The 26795-nt window shown below is 45.0% G+C and overlaps 4 protein-coding genes and 1 pseudogene across 4 annotated transcripts; all 5 read right to left on the reverse strand.

Moving 5' to 3' along the window:
* Positions 1-897: 897 nt before the first annotated feature.
* Positions 898-2378, reverse strand: LOC127781364 (uncharacterized). The gene has a single exon (XM_052308311.1). The coding sequence runs from the start codon at positions 2096-2098 to the stop codon at positions 1223-1225; it is 876 nt and encodes a 291-aa protein (XP_052164271.1). The 5' UTR covers positions 2099-2378; the 3' UTR covers positions 898-1222.
* Positions 2379-3315: 937 nt separating this feature from the next.
* LOC127781365 (puromycin-sensitive aminopeptidase) lies at positions 3316-11662 on the reverse strand. Its single transcript, XM_052308312.1, has 34 exons — positions 11544-11662; positions 11219-11326; positions 10851-10928; positions 10692-10736; positions 10453-10593; positions 10140-10215; positions 9857-9933; positions 9302-9415; positions 9114-9188; positions 8833-8940; positions 8530-8742; positions 8360-8421; positions 8108-8135; positions 7948-8034; positions 7827-7852; positions 7492-7555; positions 7332-7412; positions 7176-7223; positions 7065-7083; positions 6907-6911; positions 6755-6766; positions 6618-6674; positions 6271-6380; positions 6118-6198; positions 5725-5908; positions 5271-5419; positions 5054-5192; positions 4830-4976; positions 4508-4589; positions 4245-4420; positions 4015-4125; positions 3824-3940; positions 3665-3736; positions 3316-3584 (listed from the first exon to the last, which is right to left on the reverse strand). Exons 2-34 carry the CDS (start codon positions 11297-11299, stop codon positions 3504-3506), a joined length of 2946 nt encoding a protein of 981 aa, XP_052164272.1. The 5' UTR covers positions 11300-11326; positions 11544-11662; the 3' UTR covers positions 3316-3503.
* A 2110-nt stretch (positions 11663-13772) lies between these two features.
* On the reverse strand, positions 13773-15831 carry LOC127781270 (protein DETOXIFICATION 34-like). The gene is made up of 3 exons (XM_052308205.1): positions 14446-15831; positions 14221-14307; positions 13773-14109 (listed from the first exon to the last, which is right to left on the reverse strand). The coding sequence occupies exons 1-3, from the start codon at positions 15736-15738 to the stop codon at positions 14020-14022; spliced, it is 1470 nt and encodes a 489-aa protein (XP_052164165.1). The 5' UTR covers positions 15739-15831; the 3' UTR covers positions 13773-14019.
* Positions 15832-18591: 2760 nt separating this feature from the next.
* LOC127783154 (transcription factor TGAL3-like) lies at positions 18592-19539 on the reverse strand (annotated as a pseudogene).
* Positions 19540-23458: 3919 nt separating this feature from the next.
* Positions 23459-25282, reverse strand: LOC127782689 (AT-hook motif nuclear-localized protein 20-like). Its single transcript, XM_052309956.1, has 2 exons — positions 25079-25282; positions 23459-24778 (listed from the first exon to the last, which is right to left on the reverse strand). The coding sequence occupies exon 2, from the start codon at positions 24529-24531 to the stop codon at positions 23824-23826; it is 708 nt and encodes a 235-aa protein (XP_052165916.1). The 5' UTR covers positions 24532-24778; positions 25079-25282; the 3' UTR covers positions 23459-23823.
* Positions 25283-26795: the final 1513 nt, after the last annotated feature.

Below are 26795 nucleotides of genomic sequence, written 5' to 3' on the forward strand. Positions count from 1 at the left end.
ATGGAGCGGGTACTGCCAATGCGAGGTTATCAAAAAGCTTTGCCGTGACGCGTCTCATGTGTTGGGACGAGGCTCATGTGTTGGGCAGTTGCGGAGTGCGGGTAAAGTGTACATCCACTGCAGTGTGAGTAAACCAAATCTATTCGAATAGCTGTGCTCGCGGTTATTGAGCAACGGGACATGTATTACACTTGGCTAGACTCTAAATTCTTAACATGTGTGGGATGGGATAGTGCATGATGATTTTTATACTGATGAAGCCACTTCCTGAGAGGAGGGAAGATGGACGTCCTCAGAAAAACCATGATGACTCAATGGCGGGAAGCTATCCTTGGGATCACAATGGATGGTGGACAGAACCGTCGTTGTTTAATGTGAACACTGGTACTAAAATTTGATTAGTCTATGCTAGGTCTTATGCTTGTGAAAAGAATTACAAAACTTGCTTTGCGCAAAAGAACCATAGCCATCCTTTGAATACCCCTATCATGTGCATTGTTGCTGTGGTGGCTTGCTGAGTACGGTTGGTACTCACCCTTGCAATATATAAACTTAATTAGAGGTCGGAGATGAAGCTTCAGAGGATCCCCATGCCTATTACCAGGAGGGTGATGAAGACGATGGTGCTCAGTAGGTCTTAGTTACGGTCGTTGCCTGTGGCAATGGCGTGCCGCTGCCTTAACTCCGTTGCCTTATCTACTTCTGCTTTTAGAATGTATTCCGGACCACTCGGTCCGATGATCTAAGACTATGCCTGCGGGCTTATGATGTAATAATTCGCACTAGAATCTCGTGTATGTGCATTTGGTATTTCAGTTATGTACTCGTGTGTACCAGACTACTTGATCCAGGGAAACGGTACTGTTATACGATTGATTCCTGTTATAAAAACGGGGGTCCACAACACTGGATCGGCCTGATATAAATATTGTTCATCAACATCTCTCTTTCTTGGCCAGGAGAAAGATTCTTTTCCCCCCTTGAATGCAAGAGAAGAAATGAACAACACATCATCATCAGCATGAATAATGAGTTGTTTTCTAAACCAAAAATTGATTATTACTCTTGTTTAATTTGTGTTTCTCAATTATTGTAGTATCATATAAAAAGAGGTAATAGTAAGTATAGGTATTATTATTCGGTTGTATTAGGATGAGTTTGAACTTTGAAGTGCAGGGATAGGCGTGGTGTGGTTGGATGAATAAAATGAAAATGGAATTAATTAATAGTCGTCGTCGTAGCCGCCGGCGGCGTAGTCGTCGTCTCTGTCGAGATCGTCCTCCACCTTCTCCGCCACGCCCTCCTCGAACTTGTCCTCCAGGTAGCTCGCGCCGCCGGCCAGCGCCAGCCCTCCCAGCACGCCCGCCGCCGCGCCCACCGCCAGCCCTGTCCCCATCCCCATCTTGCTCTTCTTCTTCGTCTCCTCCACAACCACCGGCGCCCCACCTGCTGCACCGTACGCCGCCACAGGAGGCGCGCCGCCGTACGCTGGCTGTGGCGGCGCCCCGTAGGCGCTCGGGTACCCTGCCGGCGGCGCCGCGTACCCGCCTGAGCCGTAGCCACCACCGTACGGGTACTGCCCGCCTGAGCCGGAGCTGTAGGCCGGAGGCGGGGCGCCATAGGGGTCGCGTGTTCCGGCGGGTTGGCCGTAGGGAGCCGGGTAGGGCGAGGGGTCGTAGTAGCGCGCGGACTCGCGGACGGCGAGGCGGAGGTCGAGGCGTCCCTGGGGGCGGCCGGAGGGGCGCTTGAGGCGGAGGGAGCGGGAGACGCGGGCGCCTACGCCGGCGTCGTCGAGGACGTCGCGGAGCGGGAGGCGGGCGGAGCCGACGAGCGGCTTGACGCCCTCGGCGGCGTTGGCGTGGACGACGTCGAGGTAGAGGAGGGCGTCGTCGAGGCGGGAGGAGGGGGGGAGAGGGAGGGTGAGCTTGTCGTCCCAGTTGGGGTTGTCGGCGTTGTCGAGGTCGACGCGGGTGGAGCACTTGGCGCCGTCGTCGACCCAGAGCACGGCGTAGGGCTTGAGGTCGCCGTTGCGCCAGTTGACGTTCTTGAGGTCCCGCGCCGACGACACCGTCACCTCCACCTCGTACCGCGACCCCATCCTCCGATCACTCGATCTACTACTCTCTGCTTGCTTGCTTCCTAGCTATTCGATCACCTGCCCTGATAGTGTGTGTGATAGATGATGATGTTGTTCTACTCTTGTCAAGAAGAGTAAAAGAGTGAGTAATGAATGAGATGAGGAGGGAGAAGTAGAAGGGGTATTAATAGTAGAGGAGAAGCTATCATCATCATCTTGGTCTTTGGAAGGGTTGGATGGATGGATCGTTGGTCACTTTCTTCTACGACTTGCTTCCTTCCTTCCTTCGTCACTTCAGTTTTATCTTAGCAGCTAAGCACCCCGGTGATACTGATACAAGACGTACGAGATGAGAGCGAGCTCTGTTTGTAGCAAGCAATTTCTAGATTGTTCCAGATATTTACTCCTACAATTACTAGTATTACTATTACTCAGATATCGCAGTGCATTCTTGACTTGGGTGGAGAAGAGAAGACCTACAACATGACCGTGTGATTCCCGCCACAAGGAAGGGAAAGCGACCTTATATTTGTTGAGCACTTGCCCACTTGATCCCATCCACTTTGAACAACTCCTTTCTTTAGCCACACGCACGCACGCACACGGTCTGGACGCGTCGTCTACCCTCCCCATCCAACCCAAAAAATCAAGGGAAAGTCTAGCCCGTCTCGCGCACGCCGGTCCGTTCACTCCCTCCAACCACCGTCCCCATGCTATATAGGATAAGAACGCTATAGCCTCCCAAACCCATTTCCACAGTACGACCAAGATAATAATGTCCTGACCAATCAAATCATCTGCCCTTAGGCAAATAAGGGCGCTAGTACCATACTCCTACTATGCCACTCAAATTGTAGATCACCAGGCTGGCTGTTGTTAAGCAAACTCTAGCATCAGGAACCAATTTGAGAGTCCCATATAAGCTTCACCTCCACTAAATATAAATGCTAAGCATCTCTTCTCTTCCCTTGCCACTAGAATCAGATGCTCAACTGACTGCCAGCTTAAGCATCACACACCTATTACACGCCCCCACCCCACCCCAACACCAACTGTTAGTATTACTGTTACTATGATGGAACAAATATCAGCTGCATCACTAGTGTCGCGCATGGTCACAATCCAAGCATCGGTCGACAAAATCAACCCATGCCTACCAAGTACCAACACGGCAAGGGCAATAAACAAATACTGCAAGAAACTCTATCAGTCCAGTTATTCCAGATAGAGCCATCGCGTAAGAAAGAATTGCATTACTTTTGGGGTCTGCGATACTATAAGCAACAGAGTTTTGTACCAGTCTAAAAGCAGCCTTCTTTTACTCTTGCCACATAAACATATTCAGTTTAACTACACTTTTAGCACCCTGTGTGGATGTCATGTGATGAGAGGCAGGACCGACTGACTTGTTCACTCACGGGATTATTCAAGCTGCCAGGCTCTTTGAAGCTATCTCGTACACATTCTCTGATAGCCCATTGGCTGACACGATCATCTCCAGCTGAGCCTGTTGTACAACAAAGGAACATCAACATGTTTAGACCAAAGCAATGTGATCATCCGGTGTTACAACAACAACATACATACCTTAGCAAGAGCTTGTCTGCTCTCATCATATCGCCTCCACCGAGAGAAAGCTGACACCATGCGGGAGGCCACCTACATTTTCAGTCCAGCAAAAAACCACAATCAGACGGTGATAGGCAAACTAGTGTTTGTTCATTCATTTAGCACGTGAAACAGAACCTGAGGATTTATCTTGTCTAGCTGTAAAACAACTTCACCCAAGAACTTGTAACCAGAGCCATCTTTTGCATGGAAATTCACAGGGGACCCACAAAATCCTCCAATTAGCGAATACACCTGCATTTTTAGTATGTTTTCTGTAAGGTCCTGAACTATGTACTCAAAAAATTTGAAGGAAAAGAATCACATACCTTGTTCGGATTCCTCATGTCAAAAGCAGGGTGACCAAGTAACTTTTGAACGTTAGCAACATTTCCAGGGATGTCTGATGTAGCTTGAAGAGCAAACCACTTGCTTACAACCTATTTGAGAAGAAAGACAAGTATGGGCTCCGATGTAAAAAGAAAATTACTGTGCTACTCTGGCATAGATGAATAGCACTATGTATAAGAATGACACATATAAGCAGCAAGCATCTTACCAAATAGTCATGCTGCCATTTGTTATAGAAGTCCAGAAGGGTGTCATCACGAACTTGGCCTGGATTTTGAGACAATGCTGCTAGTGCAGCAAACTGCTCCGTCATGTTAGTAGCAGACTTGTATTCAATAAATGCAAGTTCAGTGGTGTCCGGTTCATTCAGAGATGCAAGATAAGCTGAAAAACAAAACCAGGAAAATATATTTGAAACCACAGTGTATGGAACAAAATTTCCATGTTAAAATGCTAGATGGAAAGACATACCAAGGCATGTGTTTTTCAATGCACGGCGGGCCATGCTATCATGGTTAAATGTATAAGCTTCAGAACTTCTGTTATTTGTCACCTGATGAAATAGACATGAATGTAAGTAAAAGACAAGCTCTCTCACACACAAAAATCCCACCCTTTTGAGTATTCAATAATAAGCAAACAAAAAGCGAAAAAGGTACAACCGCCCTGGTTACATTTTCAGCATGTTTACTAGGCACAAGAGTGGAACTTATATCACCTTGAAAAACAATTACTACACCAAAGCACATTAGACAGTAACCACATCTACAGACAATAGCTTGGTGCCACTTACTGTTGAAAGAAGGTCATCTTTGAGTTGAAGGGCAAGCTCCTTCTTAATAAAGGTACGGACAGCATGAACTGCATCAGGATCTGCAACTGGCATCATATCCATAATCTCCCCTTGACCGGGCAAAGTTATCGCTTTCGCAATGAATTCCTAAAAGAACACATGTTAGACATTTTACAGTTGAATTCTGTATGATAAAATCATAGTAGCATCAGAAAAAAAAATACTTTATCCAAGCTTGTGTTCCGCAGGATTGATCTAAGTCCATCAACAAATTTAGGGTTCAGGGCCAGTGTTTTCTGTTGCTGGAAGTCAGCTACAAGACTGAGCATCAGTTTACGTGACAGCACCTGACCAGCTTCCCACCTAAGGAATGCAAGAATTCTCAGATTAAAAATCTCCAATAAAAGAGAAGATGACTTAAAACAGGAAACAGAGAGCAACCTGTTAAATTCATCCGAATCATTGGCAAGTAGGAAAAACAAGTCACTCTCAGTCAGATCAGAATCAAGACGAACAGGAGCACTGTATCCCCTCAACAAGGAAGGCACTGGTTTCTCAGGTATGTTGTTAAATATGAATTCTTCCTCCTTCTGAAAGATGAAAAAAATGTCTCATTCAGCCATTTTGAAGATCAGACAAGAACATGTAATGTCTGAACGCGAATATAAAAATTGCAGGTTGATGTCTTTACACATCTCAACCACGTGATCCTGACTAAGGCACAATTCTTAGTACTTTCTATAAAAATCAAAGTATAGCAAGAGTTCAAAATGATAATCTCACAAATGACTTAATTGCATGGCATGCAAGGTTCATAATCCAAAGAAATCAACTTGTGGCCCTGAAGTTGCCATTGAAGAGGAATTTTTGACTGGAAAATAATCAGTTCTTATACCTTATTAAATTGAAGAACAGTAGTGAAGACTGGCTGGCCATCACTAGTGAGTGATTGGAGCATCCCATCACTGTAAATGGAAGTTAGGGGCATATCCTTTCCGGTAGAATCAACAAGTCCGACAGCAATAGGAATGAACATCGGCTCTTTAACTGGTTGGCCAGGGGTAGGTGGCACTTCTTGACTAAGATATTTAAAAGGACGGAAGGAATTAGTTGAAAATATTCTAATTTCACAAATTATCTATAGAAGGCAGAAAAGGAAGAAGCAAAATATCTATAATCCGTTGATTAAAAACATGAACGGAAAATCAAGCAATACAGAAAAAGAATCATAAACTGGGTTAACTCTTTAAGTGAAAGTAACTAAAAACTTGGTAGTGTAGAAGCTCACCTAAATTTCAGAGAAAATGTCTGAGAACTTGCATCGTATGAAGAGCTCACTTTAACAGTTGGAGTACCTGCCTGAGAGTACCTATTGCATGGTTGTTTTAAGATCAGATTGTGCTTGCAACATGTGCATGGTTGAAAGATAGATGTCTAGTACCATTGTAAAAAGTTTGGCAGCTGGGTGTTATTTGCATCACACATTGCAGCATAAAAGTCTTCACAAGTCACAGCTTGCCCGTCGTGCCTTTGGAAGTAAAGATCCATGCCCTGTGCAGGAGATACAAACTGTTAACTAAACAGAACGAGCAGATAACACACGTTTGATAACTGAAGAAAAGAGACAGATCTCATGAAGATTCTCATTCTTTGGTGCTTCCTTTTTTTTTGCCAAAAGATAACAAAGCAATCGGTTTTCTCATTTCTTTTATTTTCATATATTTAAGCCCACAGCACCACCATGGGAGAAAAGAAATCATCATCATGCTTTCTGCATTTAACTTTTACCTTTCGAAACCCTGAAGCTCCAAACATGGTCTTGTACATTCTAACAACTTCAGCACCCTACAAGTACATATCCACAAATTACATCCCACTGGGGTTAGGGGTCAAAAGTGAATAAGAAAACATTGGATCAAACGAACCTTTTCATAAACCTGTGATGAAATCCCATAATCATTGGATGAAAAAGTAGAAAGCAGCAAAAGAAAATGTCAGAACATTCCAGGATTTCTTTAGACAAAAGAATTCCCATACAACTTTATTGAAAGCTAATTGAACAGAACAGAAAACATACCGTTACTGCCAGGTTTTTCATGTTCAAATCACCACACAAGATTCAACAAATAATAAGGTTGGAGGTTCACCAGGGCATAAAATGATTGAAAATAATTAGCTAATGATGTAGTACTTCTCATTAGATGCACATCATACTTCACAGACAGAGCAACTCACCGGTATAAAAATTGTCCATCTGCCAGTAAAATTAGAAGAATTAATATCAGATCTGTATGGTGGCTAAAAATCACAAAGTAGTTACAATAACTGACAGTTAAGTATTGTCACCTTGATATACGAATGCGGACGAATAGGATGCGCCATAGGGCCAGCATCCTGGATATCAGGGAGGAAAGTAATGATTTAAAACAAGAAAACAAATGTAACTGCCATCAAACCAATTAGAATCCAGTACTAGTGAAGGGAAATTTAAAGAAACACAACCTGTGGAAATTGATAGGTCCTGAGTTTAGAAACATCAGCTATACGTTTTACTGTGCGACAACCAAGATCTGATGAGAATTCCTGCAGATTCAATTTATTAACAGAGCACGATAAAACCCAAACATTGCAGCAAATCACTAAAAGCCTATTTCATGAGTACCTGATCCCGGAATACAGTCAATCCTTCTTTCAGAGTGAGCTGGAACCAATCACGACAAGTCACTCTGCAACAAGATATTCATCAGGATATATTCTGTCCTAACTAGTACTAATCATGATGAATCTCATGACACAGAGGACAGTTGAAAGGATGCCTCTTCTTTTGGAGGATTCTAAACTAACTGAAGCTCGTGAGATCAATAAAAATAGTATAACTAATGAAAAAACACGAGCAAAGATGCAATTGGCAACAAATCAACCAAACACATCATGTTTTAGAAGTTGAAATTTAATTATTAGATGTAACCAGTACGGTGAAGTCGTTAAGATATTTACCTATTACCAGTCCAGTTGTGGAAATACTGCAAAAATAAAGTGAAAGATAAGTTAGTATCAACAGGAATTCATGATCAGAAAGAATATAGTGAGTGAAAATCGATCATTTCTGATAATGTACCTCATGTCCAACGACACCTAAAATTGCAGCATAATCCCCATCAGTAGCTGTCTCTGGTGATGCCAGCACAAGTCTAGATTGAAATATCTGTTCATTGATATAACAGGAATCAGTGTTGTTTCATGTTTTAAGTATTTTGTAACCACAGAGAGATTCTTACGTTTAAGCTCTTGTTCTCCATTGCTCCCCTGCAAAACAACACAAAAGTTTATTAGTACGAGTGTTGTTAGAGAGATAAGGTAGATCTGATCTGCTATTTAACCAACACAGGAGATTTAGTGAGAACAATCTGTAGTAGAAAAATAAATACCACTGGAAGAACAACTGTACCAACAAAACAAAACACAAAGTCCTAGGTCTTGGAGACTGAACAAAATTGCAGCATGACAATGTAATAAGAGAGAAGGCTTACATATTGAAATCCGGAACAACAACAATATTGAACAAATCAAGATCATATTCAAGGCCAAAAACCTGGCACGAATCCAAAGGTAGAATTGTATTAGTAATCTGATTAATAAATTGTGTTAGTGATACGACGAAGAATTGCACAAAAACATAGGAGAATGAATCGGGACCAACCTCCTCATCCCACTTCATAGCTGCTTTAAGAGAATACATAGCATGTGCTGTCTTTGCTAAATCTTGACCAGGAGTCCAAATTCTAAGTGTTACTTTTCGGCCAGAACATGTAGTAAATGAGTCCTCCCTGCAATCCAACTGACCAGCAACTAAAGCAAATAAGTAGCTTGGTTTCTTGAAGGGGTCTTCCCACAATGCATAATGCTTGCCACCCTACAGTTAGGAAGATGCACATTCTTAGACATGGTATTCACTGATTACCACTTTGTCAGTTCTGACAATTGAGTTACAGAGATACTGTACCTGAAGATCCCCCTGCTCTATAAGATTCCCATTGGACAACAATACTGGATACAACGTCTTATCAGCTTCGATACGGCAAGTATATGTTGCCATAACATCTGGACGATCCTGTAACAATATTACCATTTCCAGAATACAAGTCATTTCAGGATCTTTGATAGATATGTTTTTTTGCAAGTAGATAACACATAGATTCAATACAGGATGTCCTACATTCATATACAATAGAGAAGATTATCATGGTTGCCTGTGGATCATAGCTAACTAAGAGGATGAGATACCTGAAAGTATGTAATCTTCCGGAACCCTTCTGCTTCACACTGGGTGCAAAAATTGCCAGTTGACTTGTAAAGTCCCTGTAAATTTACTGAAAATTAGAACAGGAAACCATAGCTTGTATTTTTTTTATCTGGATTGAATTCTTATCTAGTGCATATTATGTTCCTTCAAGAACCAAATCAGTATATACCTCCAATGATGTATTTAGCTGAGGATATATTTCTGTAACAATTTCCAAGTTGAATGTACCACCAGGTGGTCTTGAAACAGTCAAATGGCGTGAATCAACCATATAATCTTCACTCTAGAATTCAGTACACATTAAAAATTCAGAAAGACAACATACATAGTAAATCATGACGAGCTGAAGAAACATTTTCAATAGAAAGAACATGCTTATGAAATGAAGCTGGCTTACTATAACTAAACATGTTTGCAAGTTGAGCTCAGCAGTAAAACAGGCTTGTATCATACCTAGATATGTGCGTATAGAAGTGGCATGCAATCTGAATGCCAAAGGTAATATATGATTTTCTATAATATACATAAATCAGGAAAATTTGAGGTGTAATTTTGAAGCTCATGAGGAATATAAACCTAAGTACTAGTTTTTTTAATATATAGAAGGCCACAGTTGCTATGGCCTATGACCACACTTGGACATAATAAACCTCCATCCCTGACCAAGACAAACAGATCCTACATAACAAAAGGAAAAAAAGTAGCATGGAACTAATGTTACCACCTTAAGGTCCTTGCCATTGACTTTGATTGATAGCAGCTTCAGATCATGCCCATGAAGAGTAAGTGGAGAGGAGGTACCTGATACAATTATTAAAAAGAATTAATAAGGAAGTACAGACTACAGAGCCTCATTTTAAGCACGATAAGCTAAGGAAAGAAATTGAGAAACAAACAAGTACATGAGAGATCTAAAGACATGCAATGAGAAACCAAATGGTAATTCCAACGATGTATAAAAGTGAGTGTTCGGCTAAGTCAAATGGATATGAAAGGGTGTGTGTTACCTTCAGTTCCTGGAGATACAGCTATTTTAGATGTAACTATTGTTTTGTCTTCGCCAAGTTGAAATTCCAAATTGACCTGCCCAAAATTAAGTCCCAGCATAAAGTCAGGAAGGTAGTAAAGACAACAAACAGAAAGGAGCCCATTATGTTCATTAAATGCCAAGATGCCCATACAGGCTAGCATATATATCTAGTTAAATTTCAGATTGCAAACAGCTAAGTATCCATAGATATGGTGTTAGAAAGCCTGCAAGCCGGAGTTCAGATATTGAAAATTTTGGATGGTTGCAAAAAAAGAGAGGTATGTAGTTACCGAGTCAAATAAGTAATCAGGCTTTTTGTATTCTTTCAGGAATATCTCCTTTGGAAGATCCATCTCTGGTTCTTCGGTTGTGGAAGGCGGCGGCTCGGTTGCAACGGAACAAGTTGTCCTCTTGCTGGCAAGCCTTGCACTCTGAAATATCGGGAAATTGTCCGATCAAGATGTACTCTACAGAAGTAAAAACATGGAGTTAATGAAGAAAAGTAACATATAAGCGAGATGATACAGACATATAGCGACAAGGAAGGCGTGGCTGGTCTTGTCCAATGCGAGACCTACAACAATACAAACTAGAATCTATAAGCAACAGCAGCAATGCCATGCAACAAAAGCTATAACTGGGTGGGTGGCATGAGATTATCATCTGAGAGCAAGAGGGAGGCACACACCTCCTTCCTTAAATTAGGAAGGTAGCAATTCTTCAGTTGGGAACTCCTATGCGATGATGACAATGGCAGGCGATGATACTGGTATAAACACGGAATAGAATTGGGGGGAAGAAACAGTGAGGAGAAGCACAGTAGATGTATCATCTGTGTTAGACGCATCGACACATATATAAACCTTAATAATACTAGTACAAACAATATTCCAGCACACTAGGAGAATCTATATAGAAACCTATGTCTGTATGAATAATGTATAAAGAAATTGCAGAGGAGAGGAGGGCAAGGGTTTGAGCATGGAATGTGAGTGAGGTGCCTGGTTAAGTGGAGGATGGGGAAGGGAGGGAGGGAGAGGGGGATAGTGGAATCACATGGTGGGAGGAGAAGACGCCGAGAAATCCGGCGTTAAGCAAACCAGAGCCTTGGCAGGGGCTAATCAAACGGCGAGCCATTCCCAAATCCTAAGCGATTCACCCACCCTACGACAGATGAAGCAAGCAAACCCTAGCATCAGCAGCAGCATCATCTCTCAGAGCAGCAAAATCATCATCATCATCATGGTGGTTCAAATCAAACGCAAACGCAACGCCATATAGATTGATTCGATTAGATATTCAGATTTGATGGATGGATCCCTACACGACCGCGAAGAAGGATCGAAGAGAAGAAAGAGCAGGGAGGGATGGGCGTCGTTACCTCGTCGCGTCCCCGCGAGCGAGCGAGCGATCGATCGGAGCAGTTCGCCGGAGGCTGAAACTCCGACCAAGTAGAATCTGCAACTTGCGTTGTTGGATGGATGGATGGATAAAGTAGTTCAGTTGGAGAGGTTGGAGGATATATAGTGGAGTAATTTTCTAATCTTAGAGGGGCTCTTTTCCAATTGTCCTCCTTATCTCTACTGTTTCGATTGAGTGGTTTCGTGTTTTTCCACCTCGATGACATGCGGGGACCACCTGTCGGCGCCACGGACCCTCTCTTTTTCTTTCTCATCATCAATAAAAAGATAATATACTAACTGTATGAGCCCACCTGCCGGTGAGAGACATAAAAATATCTTCCTCTTTAATTCTCGCTCCACTTTTATTCTTCGACAAAACTAATAAAAGAAAAAGAAAAGCAATCGATTTTTGTGGTGCTGTTAGTTGCTGAAACTTGCACACAAGATATGCTAGTTCTAACGTCGCCCAAGGCAATTAATAGTCAGAAAAATACCGCAGTTTCAATCTTAATTAATGAGTTGTATTGACATTCTTTTTTGGGTCACCTTAACGATTCACCCAAAGCCTAGTGTTGTATGCAGAACGGAAACAAATCCACGAAAGAGTTACTGCAAATACGGATGACACAACGCAAACTGATAAAGACAGGTGAACTAGATCAAAATGATAAGTTCGGTTATCTCAGCAATCCCAACTTACTATATGTATTTGGACGGAGAAATCTATCGAGACAACTGACAAAATAAGTCGTGCTTTCTTTTGGAAAGGTGAAAAATCCATTAAAGGAGGATTAGGGATCAAGGACTTAAGGACACATAACACAGCATTAATTTTAAAGCTAGAAGATAAGGTGCGCGCAGGCCCGAATGATCCAATCGCTAATTGGTTTAGAGAGAGGTATATGCAAAACACATTACAATTACATCCCAGAACCAGTGATACACCGACTTGGAAACTCATTCTATCACAATTCCAGACCCTATGCTCTACAACTCAGGTAAAACTCGGAAATGGCAGAACAACTCTGATTTGGAAGGATAAATGGCTGCATCAACGTCTGGAATTTGCTTACCCAGTTTTATACTCATTTGCTTTGCATAAGGATTGCACAGTTCAATCACAATTCAGACAAAATTCCTAGCAAATACAGCTCCATCCTAGCCTTTCCTACCAAGCAAAATCAGAACTACACGCACTGCTGCAAATCTTGCAAAATCTCTGCCCCATCCCAGAGAAAACAGACACAAAGAGAATTCTTGTATACTGCACCCAAAGTCTCAGCAGCAAATGCCTATCGCTTGCTGACATACCATGGATCCATTTGGAAACCAGCAGATTATATATGGATCCACACCATACCACAAAATTGTAAGATTTTTCTTTGGCTAGCATTCAAAGACAGACTAAACACCAAATCCAATATGGTCAGCAAAAACTGGAATGAAGATCCCCACAGCTCCTTGTGCCCCTGCACTAGAATCAGCAGATCACATCCTCCTAAGATGCAACAATGCCAATAACCTCCGGGAAAAATTGAACTTACTGCAGCTGGCCAACAAATCCGAATCAAGCTCGGCTTTCCTACAAGCAGTCATAGACATGAATCACTCATCAAAGGGAATAGAACCAATTTGGTTTGCTGCTTGCGCTTACACGCTGTGAAAATCTCGCAACAACATAGTGTTTGAGGGACAATTTGACAACCCACAATGCATCACGCAGCAAATTTCAGACACCCTAAAACTTTGGAGCCTGAGAACCAATGAGGCAAACAGACAAAGAAATTCACACATGGTGTGCGAGGATTTCCTAGAGAAGCCTCATGTATATCCCCTTGTAAATCCGCCCCTCTAGTTTCCTTTTCCTTTTGTCTTCTTTCTTTTTCTCCATAGTCTCTCCTCTCTCTGTATCACTTCTATCTGCTTCCCAGTTAACTCTAACCTTTAACTTGTAACCTGTAAACCTCATTTCTCTTAATGAAATGACTATAAGGTAGCTCTACCTTCTTGCGTCAAAAAAAAGATCAAAATGTAGATGTGAAATTGAAAGAAACAATCATCAACATCTTACACATATGCGGTGCTCAGTCCTGCATCTAGCTTTGACTAGTTCAGATGAACATCGGCCGGATAAGTCGATCTTAGGCAGCCGGCAATTCATTCAGATTCATTGTAAACCAAGGAATCATCATTGTCATTACTGCATCTAAACAATTGCAATTTGATCTGTTGTATTCTTGTTTGTAATAATAAATAGAAGAGGGAGGGAAGAACCCCAAATCCCCAATAGCGTACAATGTTAATAAATTGTGACCCAGTAGCGTATACAAAAATCGTACAATTGAAGAATACAGAGCTGCCTGGTACATGCAGGATAAGAATTGAATTTGGAGTCCAACTTCGTATCTGCTCTGCGCAGGGGGAAAAGAAAAAGAGAAACAGGGTATGCATATGCTAATCTCTGTCTGAATGATCTCCTTGTAAGAGAGGTTTGGTTTCATCTGTGCCTCCCCACTTGTGCACACGAGCTGAAGCTTGCGCAGCCTGAAATTATATGTACATTAATCGGCAACAGCAATGGTATATCATGATGAGCAACTCTCTTTATTTTTCCATTTAAAATGAAAACGAAAATGTAATAATACTATATATTACCTCTGCCTTCCAGTCTGTTCTCCAGACTACAAAGAGTAGAATGAGTGTTTGAAGTGCAACTCCACAGAGCATGCCACCCCAAACCCCCTGCAGCCAATTTAATTTTAATTTTTTTCTGTGATTAATTTATATAATTTCGCAGTACATATGCATAGTACTCCATTATATTAGTGGAAAAAAGAAAAGAGAAGGGAGGTAGGTAGGAATAGGAATAGGAATGGGTACCCCGACTCCGAGGTTGAAGTAGTAACCGAGAAGGTAGCCGACGGGGAGGCCAAAGAGGTAGTAGCAGGCGAGGTTGATGTAGGCGACGAGGCCCTGCCATCCGCCGCCGACGGCCACACCGGACAGCACCGGCTGCACGCTGTTGAGCACCATGGTGACCCCGAGCAGGCCAGCGATCCTGGAGACGGCGCGGAGCAGGTGGGCGTCGCTGGTGTAGACGAGCGCCAGCTTGTCGCTGAAGGCGAGCACGAGCGCCATGCAGAGGAGGCCGATGAGCAGCGACTCCGCCACCACCACCACCACGGCGTGCATGGCCGCCCTGGGCCTCCCGGAGCCCAGCTCGTTGGACACCCGGACGCTGATGGCCGCGTTGAGGCCGATGAAGATCATGCCCTCGTAGCCGTTGATGTTCATGCAGATCCCCAGCGAGTCGACCGCCATCTGGGCGTCGTCCAGGTCCCCCGTGAGGACGGTGATGAGGCCCAGGTACCATATCTCGAGGCACAGCATCACCGCCGACTCGATGGACAGGCGGAGGAAGGCGGCCAGGTCGTGGAACGCCGCCATGGACCACCCGCGCCACCCCTCCCTGCACCACCCCATTATGTAGGCCACCTGCGCCAGCGACGACGCCCACTGCGACACGTCGTACGCCGCCGCCGCGCCCGGGAGCCCCCACCCCAGCACCGACACCGCGAGGTAGGTGATGCCCACGTGGAACGCCAGCCCCGCCACGCCGATCCATGCCAGCACCCCCACCTTGCTCTGCGCCTGGAGGAACTTGCCCGACGGGAAGTTCACGGCGAAGGCGAAGGCGCCCGGGAGGATGTAGAGCGTGAACCGCCCCGCCGCGCGCGCCACCTCCGGGTCCTGCCCCACCAGCAGGAGCAGCGGCTCGGCCAGCACGTACACGGGGACCATCAGGACCGTGGCGCCGAGGAGGATGATCCAGGATCGCTGGAGGTAGACGCCCAGCATGGACACCTGCCCGGCTCCGAACGCCTGCCCGCACAGCGTCTCCAGGGCGCTGCCCATGCCCAGGAGGAAGCCGAGGGCGAAGGTGGCGAACACGGAGAGGCCCACGGAGGCGGCGGCGAGGGGGAGGTTTCCGAGGTGGCCGATGAACATGGTGGTCACGGAGCTGATGGCGTAGTTGGTGATGGTGCCGATGGCGATGGGGGTGCCGATGGCCCACAGCCGCTTTGTCTCATGCCAGAACATGCGCGCCGCCGCCCCGGCCGACTCCACGGCGGCCGCGTCCTCCTCCGGCGCTGGTGGTGACACGGAGCCCATGGTTGATTGGTTGGAGAGCAGCAGCAGCAGATCTCTCCCTGGTCTGGTCAAATGTGTGGCGAAGGCGCGTCATTTATTTGGGGAGTTGCGCCGGTCCATTTCACAATGAATGCGTATGACTTTTTTTCTGCTTGGATTTTGGATTTTGGATTTTGCTTGGAGTAGGTACCAGCTACCCGCACGCACGCCGCTATCCTCCTCGTGACACACCTCCATTTCAGTTTCCATGCCTTCCCTTTATTAAATTAAATTAACGGAGCACGGAGTACTTATTAGAGCAGGTACAATAGCAGGCTATAAACCAGCTAAAAATATATTTTAAAGAGATAAAGGAAGAAAGAGAAAAACAGTGGACTACAAATCTGTAGCTAGCTGCAGTATGGACTTTAAAGAGTAATGTGTATGATAGATGAGACTAGATATTAATAGTAATGAAACAATTATTGTATGAATCCACTATTATGTTGGCTAGGTGATTTAGAGCTAGTAGCTGGTTATACTATTAAACTTGCTCTTAGATGCAACCAACGTAGTACTAGAGAGAATTAATACCTGTAACTGTAACGATTAAAAAAAGAAAGAAATTAAAAAAGGATCGGGGCAAAACAAAACCGTCATTTCTACTATGGCTGTACTAGGATCGTCATTGGAGCCATTATTTTTCTCTCTATATTTTTCGTAATTTATGAAAAAAAATAAATAAATTCGTACTCCAGTCCGTGTCAGCGAGTGGTACAGCTGAGTAAAGGGAGTGGGTTGACTGTGCGGTGCAAACAGCTACCACGTCTTCACGTATTATAGGCTCCTACTGGGCTTTCTTTCTTTCTGTTGGGCTTGAATCCTCCCTCCAACACGAATCGCAATCGCGCGAGGCATTGTACATTGGAATAAGTCCATTTGACTCCATTAAAAGTGACCCAATCTAATACATAACCCTGAACAGCAAAACCACATATCTTGACTCCTAAACTGTTAAAACTGGTGCAATTTGACTCCCTCGGCGGTTTTGGTGAACGGTTTCGCTGACGTGGCACGTTACATGGCGATGTTGACCTGTCTTCGTCCTATGAGGCGTTGACGTGGCGCTTACTTGTCATTAGAATTAAAAAAAATATGTGGGCTCACTTATCATTCACAAACACACAAAATTGTGGGACCCACTGACAGGTGGGACCTACATGTCAGTCTATCCATTCATCATCCTCCCGACCTCCCCGTTCCGTGGCCCATGCGGCCGTCGTCGAGCAGCCAGCTCTCTAGCATCGAGAACACCGGCGCGGGCCCGGCGCCACTGGTGGCCATCTTGCTCGTCTCCGTCGAGCCCTCCAGCGTCTGGGCAATTGCCGTGGCGGCGGTGGCGGCTGTCGTCACCGCTCTGGCTCGCCGACGCGGACGCCGCGCCCTCGCCGGAGCACTGTAGCTGATGCTGCGTCGTCGCCGTCGTGGAGGTCAACCCCAGCGCCTCGGGGCCTCGCGAGCGCCGCGCGCTAGGAGTGGCAGACGCGGCGTGAGTGGAGGCGATCGATCTCGCACGGGATCCGGCGGTAGTGCTCGCGCAAGACTTTGTCTGGGAGTTGCGCCCATCCCCGAGGCCGTTGATCAGCCGCCATTGGAGGAGACGGGAAAGGATTGGATGGAGATTGGAGGTTAGCAGCGTACTCTGGGGCGAATTGAAAGGGAAATGGCATGACAGGTCGATTTGAGAAGACAATGTGCTACTGTGTATATATATATATATATATATATATGTTTGTTAGATTCCATCTTGCTTTTGGAAGCCGTAGAGATCAAGGTGAGATGAGCTAGCTTGTCTTGACTTGTGCAATTTGCAGATCTCAGAAGGAAAAGAAGAAGAAGAAGAAGAAGAAGAAGAAGAAGAAAAGACTTGCAACCTGCAGAGTTCAGAAAGAAGAGGAAGAAGAAGACGCGTCGCAAACTTCAAATCGAGCGAAGTGGAGACTTGCCGCTCGCCGCCACCGCCGTTCGCTGCCACAGCCGATCCGGCCCCCACCTGCTACAAATGTCTGAAGGGGAAGAGGGCGGCCCCTTTCGCCGAGCGATGACCGGCGACCACAGCGGCACCACGCTGCCCCTCTCCTCCTTCCCGCCTCCTCTCATGAATGAAGCCAATCCCCTCGACTGAGCTCGGAGAAGACAGAATCAGCGCCGCCGCTCTCCCGCCCGCTGTCGCCACTCCGGACGCCGCCGCCGCCACTGGCCTCCGCTTGCCAAATGGGGAGGGAGAGAGAAGGGGAGGATGAGGAAGGGATAGACTGGCCCCACCTGTCAGTGGTCCCACAAATTTCTTTTGTGTGTGAATGATAAGTGAGCCCACATATTTTTTTTAATTCTAATGACACAAGCGCCACGTCAATACCACGTAGGACGAAGACTAGGTCAACATTGCCACGTAACGTGCCACGTCAGTAAAACCGCTCACCAAAACCGCCGAAAGAGTCAAATTACACTAGTTTTAATATTTTAGGGGTCAAGATATCTGGTTTTATGGTTCAGAGTTATGGATTAGATTTAGGCCACTTTTTAAGGGACTCAAAGTGGACTTATTCCTTATACATTCCAATCCGGAAAAAGTACACCGAAGGTCCCTCAACTTGTCATCGAATTACAAAATCGTCCCCCAACAACAAAACCAGATATATGACATCCTTTATGTCCCTCGGTGGTTTTGATCACGGTTTTGTCTGACGTGGCGGCTGAATCAGCATGGACCCATATAGGCCTCACCCTATCTCTTTCCCCTCCCCTCTCTCTCACTTTTCTCCTCTTGGGCAGGCCGGCCGGCGGGTGGCGAAGAGGTCGCCGACAGTGGGGTGCGGTGGCTGTGGCGCGTACCTAGCCGTGCCGCTGGGGGCGCGGTCGGTGCGATGCGCGCTCTGCCACGCCGTGACGCGCATCCCTTGGCCGCGCCAGCCACAGCGAGCTTAGCACTCGGAGCCGCGAGAAGTAGTCGCTGATGACGAGCAGCGCCCACGCCGCCTGCCTCGTGGCCAGGATCCGGTGCATTTGCTGGAGTGTCTGCTGCATCAGCAGATCAGCCTACACAAAAAAAAATCATCGCATCACGCCATGGTAATAAGCAATTCAGTTCGCCATTGATGTTTGACCGAAGCTTGAGGAAGTTCTCCAGCATGGTGAGCATGGCCATGGCAATGGCCATCTGTCCCATGTAGTTAGTGACGTTGTCGACGACCACGGTGGTGGCCGCCGATGCCAATGTGTCTCCCAGCGTCTGCTGCAGAGTCTCCATCCCCTGCGACAGCGCGTCCTCGGCCTGCTGTGACGACTGCTGCAGGTTGCAGATGCCCATCAACTGCTGATCCGTCAGCGGCTCAAGATGGCTTTCAAGAACCTGCACAAACAACAACATCATCATCATTCAACAATAGCGGTCAATGGTAGCTTCAGATTATTTGCTTGTTACTGAATTGGGTGGGGTGATCACTCGTGTCAAACCTTGAGGAGCTCAGAGGAACAGAAGCCGCCGAGCCACATGAAGAAGCGCTCAGCGTGGCTCATCCACATGCTGGAGAGGACATGGAATACGTCGGCCTAGGTGACGAAGCTCTTGAGGAGGAACACCTGGTCGTAGTGCATCATCACGGTGTCGACAAGCACGCGGAGCTCGTCCTCGCTCATCAGCGCGTTCGCGCCGCCGCCGCCATTGACGACGTCATCGGGGTGCGGGCGGCGGCGAGCTACCTGCGCGTCTGCGGCGAGAAGCGCGGTCTCCTCATCGGCATCAGCTACGTCACCACAAGGCACCAACGGCAGCCTCGCCATCTCCAACAGCGGCTGCGACGAGACGACATTAAGACCAATAAGACCATCGTCACTGCCGCTCTAGCTCCCGGCGGCGGTTGCTCCAACCACACATGGTCCTTGGCCGCCCGTGTCGCCGCCATGTTCGAGCCCGCCCTCTCTGCAGCTTGGTGTGTTGCCGACGCCCTCCTCCTCTCCTGCACTCGCCCCGCCGGCTGCCCTACCCAGGGAAGAGAGAGAGAGAGAGAGAGAGAGAGAGACCGGAGGCGCATGCGCGGCCGGTGGCCGGCAGTGGAGAAGAGCGGCGGCTTGCTCGCTCTGTCGGACCACCTCACCCGCCTCGCCCGGTGACCTCCTCCCCACCCACCGGCCAGCCTGCCCAAGAGGAGAGAAGTGAGAGAGAGAGAGAGGAGGAAGGGAGAGGAGGGGAAAGAGGGAGGGTGATGACGTGGCATCCTGACATGTGGGGCCCACGTGGGTTCCACGCTGATTTGGCCGTCACGTCAGACAAAACCACGGTCAAAACCACCAAGGGACATAGTGTGAACGGTTTTGTAAGTTGAGGGATGTCATATATCTGGTTTTGTGATTGGGGGACATTTTTGTAAGTCGATGACAAATTGAGGGGCCTTCGGTGTACTTTTTCCTTCCAATCCCAGTGGGCCTTTCTTCACTCATTCCGCTCGGCCCTGCATCAAAATCTCTCTCTCTCTCTCTCCTCTCCTTTTCTTTAATTTTGGCTTAACGTACGTGCCACTACAAACAAGTACTCCATATTTTTCTCTTCAAAATTCAAAATCATTGGTTACTTCAATTGCATCTCTCCTCATTACATTGCTAATCACGAAATTAAATCAAGCTCAGCGTGCGGCCTCCAAAATGGATTCAAAAGAAATCGTAAAATGGAGGCGCCTCGATCGCTAGCTATCCAAGATGGACGGCGTCGACAGGGACACAGCGGCGCAGCTCACAATCCGGCAGCGCCAACGTGTGCTGCAGAGGGCCATGGTGATGGTACACAAGCTTACCCTTACGGCGGCCGCGGCTTGTAATTAATTTCCTTATTCATTAGTTAGCTACGTACGAAATTGCATGCACTAATCAATTTCATCAAACTAGTGTGATTGTCCACACACAGATTGCATGGTTTGTATCATTGTTTTTTCTTAAATAATAGCATACATATTTTCACATTTTTATAATTAAAATATATTAAAATAATAATATACTTTAAATTATGTGCTAACCTGATCAATAACTGATGTGTGATATTATGATGAATATAGATAATTCCTTACTGTTCTATTAATCATACAATAAATCAAAGATATGTTTTTAATAAAAAAATGTATTTCAATATTAATTATTTTTAATTTAAAATTTTAATTATTTTTAAATTGTATTCCTATATGAACTATAACTCTCATTCTAATATTTCTTTTTAAAATTTCTAATTTCCATTATTTAAAATTATATTTATATATGAACTATAGACTCTTCTTCTAATATTTCTTATTATTTTTAAAATTTCGAATTTCCATTATCTTTAAATTATTTGTTTCTATTTCCTAATTTCATCTATTCCTAAATTATATTGCTATATGAACTCTAGAAACTTATACTAATACTTCTTTTTTTTATTTTCAAAATTTTATTATTTCTAAATTATATTTTTTATATGGACTCTAAACTATTCTTTCGATATTTTTATTTTTTTATATTTCTAATTTTACATATTCCAAAATTGTATTGCTATATAAACTCTAGACTCTTCATCCAATATTACTTAATTTTAAATTTGAGTTTTAGATATGTACAGGTTATATTTATGTATATACTCTAAACTCTACTTTTTGTTTTATTATATGTTTAATTCTGAATTTTAGTTAGTTCTAAATTGTATACCTATATGGATTCTAGTCCCCGCTTCCAATAATCCTTATTTTTTAATTTCGAATTTCAATTATATGTAGAATGTACTTCTATATGGACTCTATGTTCTTCTTTTTATATTCCAAATTTCAGCTATTCCTAAATTGTATTGCTATATGGGCTATAGACTCTTCTTCCAATATTACTTATTTTTAGTTTTGAACTTTAGATATTTACAAATTGTTTTTCTATATGGACTCTAAACTGTACTTTTAATTCTAAATTTTAATTAGTTCTAAATTGTATACCTACATGAATTCTAGTCTTCTGTTCCAATATTCTTATTTTTTTAATTCTGAATTTTTATTATTTCTAATTGTATTTTGTTGACGAAAAAAATCGAACACACCGGCTTAGGAGATCTGCTTAGCTCCTGTGCAGGTCCAAATATTAATGAGATGCGGGCGTGCCAGTCAGTTTGATCCTACAACTGACAAGATATGCAAATAGCAGATCAAAACAGCCGATCGGCTAACAAGCCGATGGAGTAGTTCCAGCCGATAGCCGATAACAGCCGATAGCGATAGGGTTTAAGCAATCGGCTATATATCCAATGTAGATAATGATATAAAGGCAATCGGCTGATGATGATATAATAAAATAACAATATAGTCCTGTATAAACCAATCGGCTAGTAATGATATGATAAATAAGCATCGATCCGAGGGTTAAAGCACACATCAGCTGGAGGTCCGATATCATGAAATCCACAAGATTAGATTAAACAGTGAAACCTTTGTTGTCATCGGCTAAATCCAACTTATATGTATATGCAATCATTATGAGCCGATGCAACATCCAGATAACTCATCGGCTGAAACCCCGATGAAACCCTTATTGGCAATCAAGAAACAGGCTAGAGATTATGGTTTTAAGCACGACTTAGTAGATCAAACTTAACTGATGCAGCACTAAGTATGAAAAGAAACATAATATCTAGACAATCAAGCCGTTTACTGAGTTTTCAGGGTGGTAGATGTCTAAGCTAATCTAATCTAGCAACGCGATTTAGTCGATACCGGCAGAAACCCTAAAACGAGAAGCAGCCGATAGAGCTAAATTGACATGCTAAGACTAGATTAACAGAGACATATGATAAATAGGTAGGCAAATATATCATCCAAACCAGAGCAATCCAAGAGGTCGAATGTACTGATGCAGCCTTGAACGACGCCGACGTAGACGATACAATTGCCTGGACCGGCGGAACATTGGACTTATCCCTTCGCCGGAGATCGAAGACGATGTAGCCCCGCGTCGGGTGCCAAGTCCCACCGGAACGTAAAAACAAAAGTAGAAGTAAAAAGGGTGGCGATGCGCCGAATTGTATTGATCGTGAAGATAGATTACAATGACCCCGGGTGTACATATTTATACCCATGGGTTGATACAAGTCCTTGTCGGACAAGAAAGAAACCTTCGTAAAGATAAAATGAAAAGATAAGGTCCTTATAGGACACTAAACACACTTTCCTAAAGATAAAAGGAAACTAACAAACTATTCCTAATTAATAGATAAACTGCCATGCCACATCCTCTTTAAACTCGGTCACTTAGGGATAAGCTTCCTTTAGTAGATTGATTTCCTTAACCGAATATAACAGGAATCCGACTATTGGCGACTTGATAACTCCCATCGGCTGATTCCGAGATGCTGCAGCCGATAATGATTCTAAGCCGATAACGTCTTTGCCGATTACCAAATTTCACTGTTAACATATTTCTATATGGCCTCTAAGCTTTTCAATATAAGATGTACATTAGCTAGCAAGTTGCCCTTGCCGCGAAGAAATTAGACAACAAACTAAAGCATACTTAGTAGGAGTAATACAGTATATATAGTCAGTTTTATCTCTTCTGTACCTAGCTTGCTTGGAATAATTATATATAAGTGATTAACAAACTCAGTATAAAGTACACAATGAACAGATGGATATGCATTGATCCGATCTTTTTCGCGAACGCTGCATTGATCCGATCTATGCATGCATATGCGACTAGAGAGGCATTCAGAATTAATCTGTTTAATTAGCACTCATATATAGATATGTGAAGTAAACCAAACACACAACACAGCAATTACTTGGTGATGTTTGATTAAGCTATTGCTGCTATACTACACACAAATGCTAAAGAAAGAGAAATATATATGGCCCTGGCACTTGAACCACTAAAATTTACCTGTATAAACGTACTTATATAGCTTGGATCGATCTTGCATTATATTGGCTCACCTTTTGTTAATTAATTAGCTCGAGCTGGCTAGCTATATATAGCTTGTTGATCATATATATCATGTGAGTATATATATATGCCAATTAATTAAGCAAGGATTTAATTCATGAAGCTTAATTAATTAATCTAGCTAGAGAGCTAGTAGGGCGGCGGCGGCGGAGGGCGGGCATGGTGCCATGCAGCAAGCCCGGCGTCGTGCATTCCCCCGCCGAAAAGTAGTGGATCGGCGGCGCCGGCCATGAGTGGCGGCGGCGCCATCATGCCGCCTGCCGCTGCTTCCTCCTCCTCCTGATCCAGCGGCAGCCTCTCGTAGGTGGCGTTGGCGAAGGTGGAGGCGATCACCATGACCGGCCCCGCCGCGGTGAGCGTCCCCACCACGCTGCCGCCCACCACCTGCCCCTGCCCGCCGGCGAGGTACACGGTCAGCCCGGTGGAGCCCGGCGGCGCCGGCCCCGGCAGGAACGTCCCCGTCAGGGACAGGATCTCGAACCGCCCACGGAGCGCCACCACGGCGCTCGGCGCGGCCGGCTGGCGCAGGGCCACGTCGGTCACGGTGCCGGCCCCGCTGAGCACGCAGACGCCGCGCTGCCGCCGCCGCGCGAAGTGCGCGATGGCCTCGGCGACATCGGCGCCGCCGGCCACCTCCATGACGTGGCTGCGCAGCGCGTTCGGGCTGTCCCGCGTCACGAAGATGGGCGGCTTGGGCTTGTTCTTGGAGCCCGGCGGCCGTCCGCGGGGGCGCCGGTTGCGGCCGGTCACCACCGCGCCGTCCTTGGGCTCGCCGCCCCCGGCGCTGGTCCCGTTCAGCTCGTGGTCGTGGTCGCCGCTTGGCTCCTTGGACGCCATGTCGTCGTCACCGGCGCCGGTGGTGTCGTTGTTGCCAAGGCCGAGGGATGGGTCGGCGGCTGTCACCGGCAGGCTGAGCCGCCCCTCGTCCCACCACCGGCTCGCCAGCTTCTACCTGCGGCCTATATATCCAGGCTAGGCTAGGGTTTAACTTCTTCTTCTTCTTCTTCTCGGCTTCCGATCGATCGATAGATCCCTTCAATTGATTAGCTTCTGGCTAGCTAGTGCTTCTTGCTCGCTGCGCCACCTGGATATATATCATATGTATCGATCCATTAGCTAGCTAGTACTACTAGTTTAATTACTATTATGCTGAAATTGATTAAGCTCTATCTATCTATCAATCGGAAGATGCACATCACAGGTTGAAGATCGAGCTAGCTAGCTTGCAGTTAATCGATTGAGGATCTCGCAGGCTAGCTAGAACATCGATCCACGAGTGGAAATTAACATCAAATTAATTGTATATATGTATGTATCATTTTGATGGAAGAAAAATTAATGGGGAATAATACGGGGCTAGCAAATTAAGGCCAGTAAGTTGTACCTTGGGGTTTCAGTCGAGGATTGATGGAAGAGTAGATGATTTGAAGGCCTGATCTGGAGGGGATCGACCTCGATCTCTATCTCAAGCTAAGCTAGCCCGCTCTCCTCTTGTGTGATTAATATGCTGCTCCTCCGACAGAAATGATCCCCTTTAATTTTTCATCCGGTTTGTGTATGGTTGCCCGGCCGGTGCTATATATGGGAGAAGACTAGCTTTGCTCTATCTTATTATATGGGAGAAGACTAGCTTTGCTCTATCTTATTATATCAGGGATTTAGCGTGTAACTAAGGGTGGTTTGGGGGCACTTAATTGTTCTATTCCAAGTTGTGTTGGTGTACATGGAATATGTGTACAAGCATGACATATAAAAAAGGTAAAAGTAGGGAGGAAAGAGTGAAAAGGCTACGTACACCCTTTCAGAGGGTGCACCTTACAAGTTTATTAATTACTATCACGCCATGGGTAGAATGTTGGACATATGTGGCTTTATTTCTTGTATCAACGCTTGCTATGGATTATTTAAGCTATAAAATTGATGGAGGCACGGGCGAGCCGTTACTTTAATTTCTTGTCTGATAATGTATAATACATTAGTATTCTGACAATATCTTTTGTAGTTAGCATGAGTGTTAAATAGTAGTATAGTTTTGTATGCACTACCTCTGTCCCAATTTTAAGTGCAATTGTGGGTTTCCATATCCAGCATTTGACCGTATATCTTATTTGAAAAATTTATGGAATAATAAATTAGTCACAAATAAAGTATTATTCATGTTTTATCATCTAATAATAATAAAAATATTAATCATAAAAAATTTCAAATAAGACAGACGGTTATAAATAGTGCAAAACTATGGTCTTTTTGAGACGAAGATAATATATATGTACTTACAAACCACCAACCCCTTGTGGTAGACTTTCTTAGCCTCTCTCTCTCTTTATATAGTATATATATATAGTTTAATTTGTTCCTGTGGTGCTTATCCAAAAGAACCATATATCCAACTAGGGACCTCTTAGTATGCCATAAGCTTATTGGGTTTATAATTAATTTGGCTGACTTTTTCTTTAAAAATATGTAGTTTATATAATCAAGCAACTTTTGAACCACAAGGCCAAGAGAAGAGTACTCACAAGTACTCCAATCCACAAAAACCAATAAATCCAAACAAAATATACGCTTATTTGAGCTTTACGATTTTTGGCATACAAATCAACTTGCTAATTAGTCCAAACAAACGGATCCTTAATATATGTATATTATCCAACGGTATTTGATTGAAAAAACTAATGAATGAGAATAGTGCCCACGTCACTGCAGAGGGGAAGGATCCCGTCTGGAATCAGTGTTTGCTCAGCGGTGTCCAGACCCAGCACCCGCCGAATCACCGTCTTCGCGTCCTCCTTGCCCCAATCCCAGCGCTCGCCCACATGTGTGCGCATGGGATCGTTGGGTCCAGAGTACTCGCACGCTCCACGGGATCGATCTTGGAGAGGCGCGATGTGGCGGCGGAAGTAATCGCCAAAGACCATCGCCCCCTTGAGGCCCAGGCTTCGCAGGCCCCTGAGGCGATCCCGCACTGCGTCGTACTCCTCGACCAGCTCCGAAACCGCCAGCCATGCGGCGGATCGTTCGGGAGGGCCGGCGGGGAGCCGAAGTCACGGGTGGTCCGGCAGTGCGGTGTAGAACCAGTCCTTCTTCTAGTCCTCCCATTT

Source organism: Oryza glaberrima, chromosome 8, assembly GCF_000147395.1.
Source record: "Oryza glaberrima chromosome 8, OglaRS2, whole genome shotgun sequence".
NCBI lineage: Eukaryota > Viridiplantae > Streptophyta > Magnoliopsida > Poales > Poaceae > Oryza > Oryza glaberrima.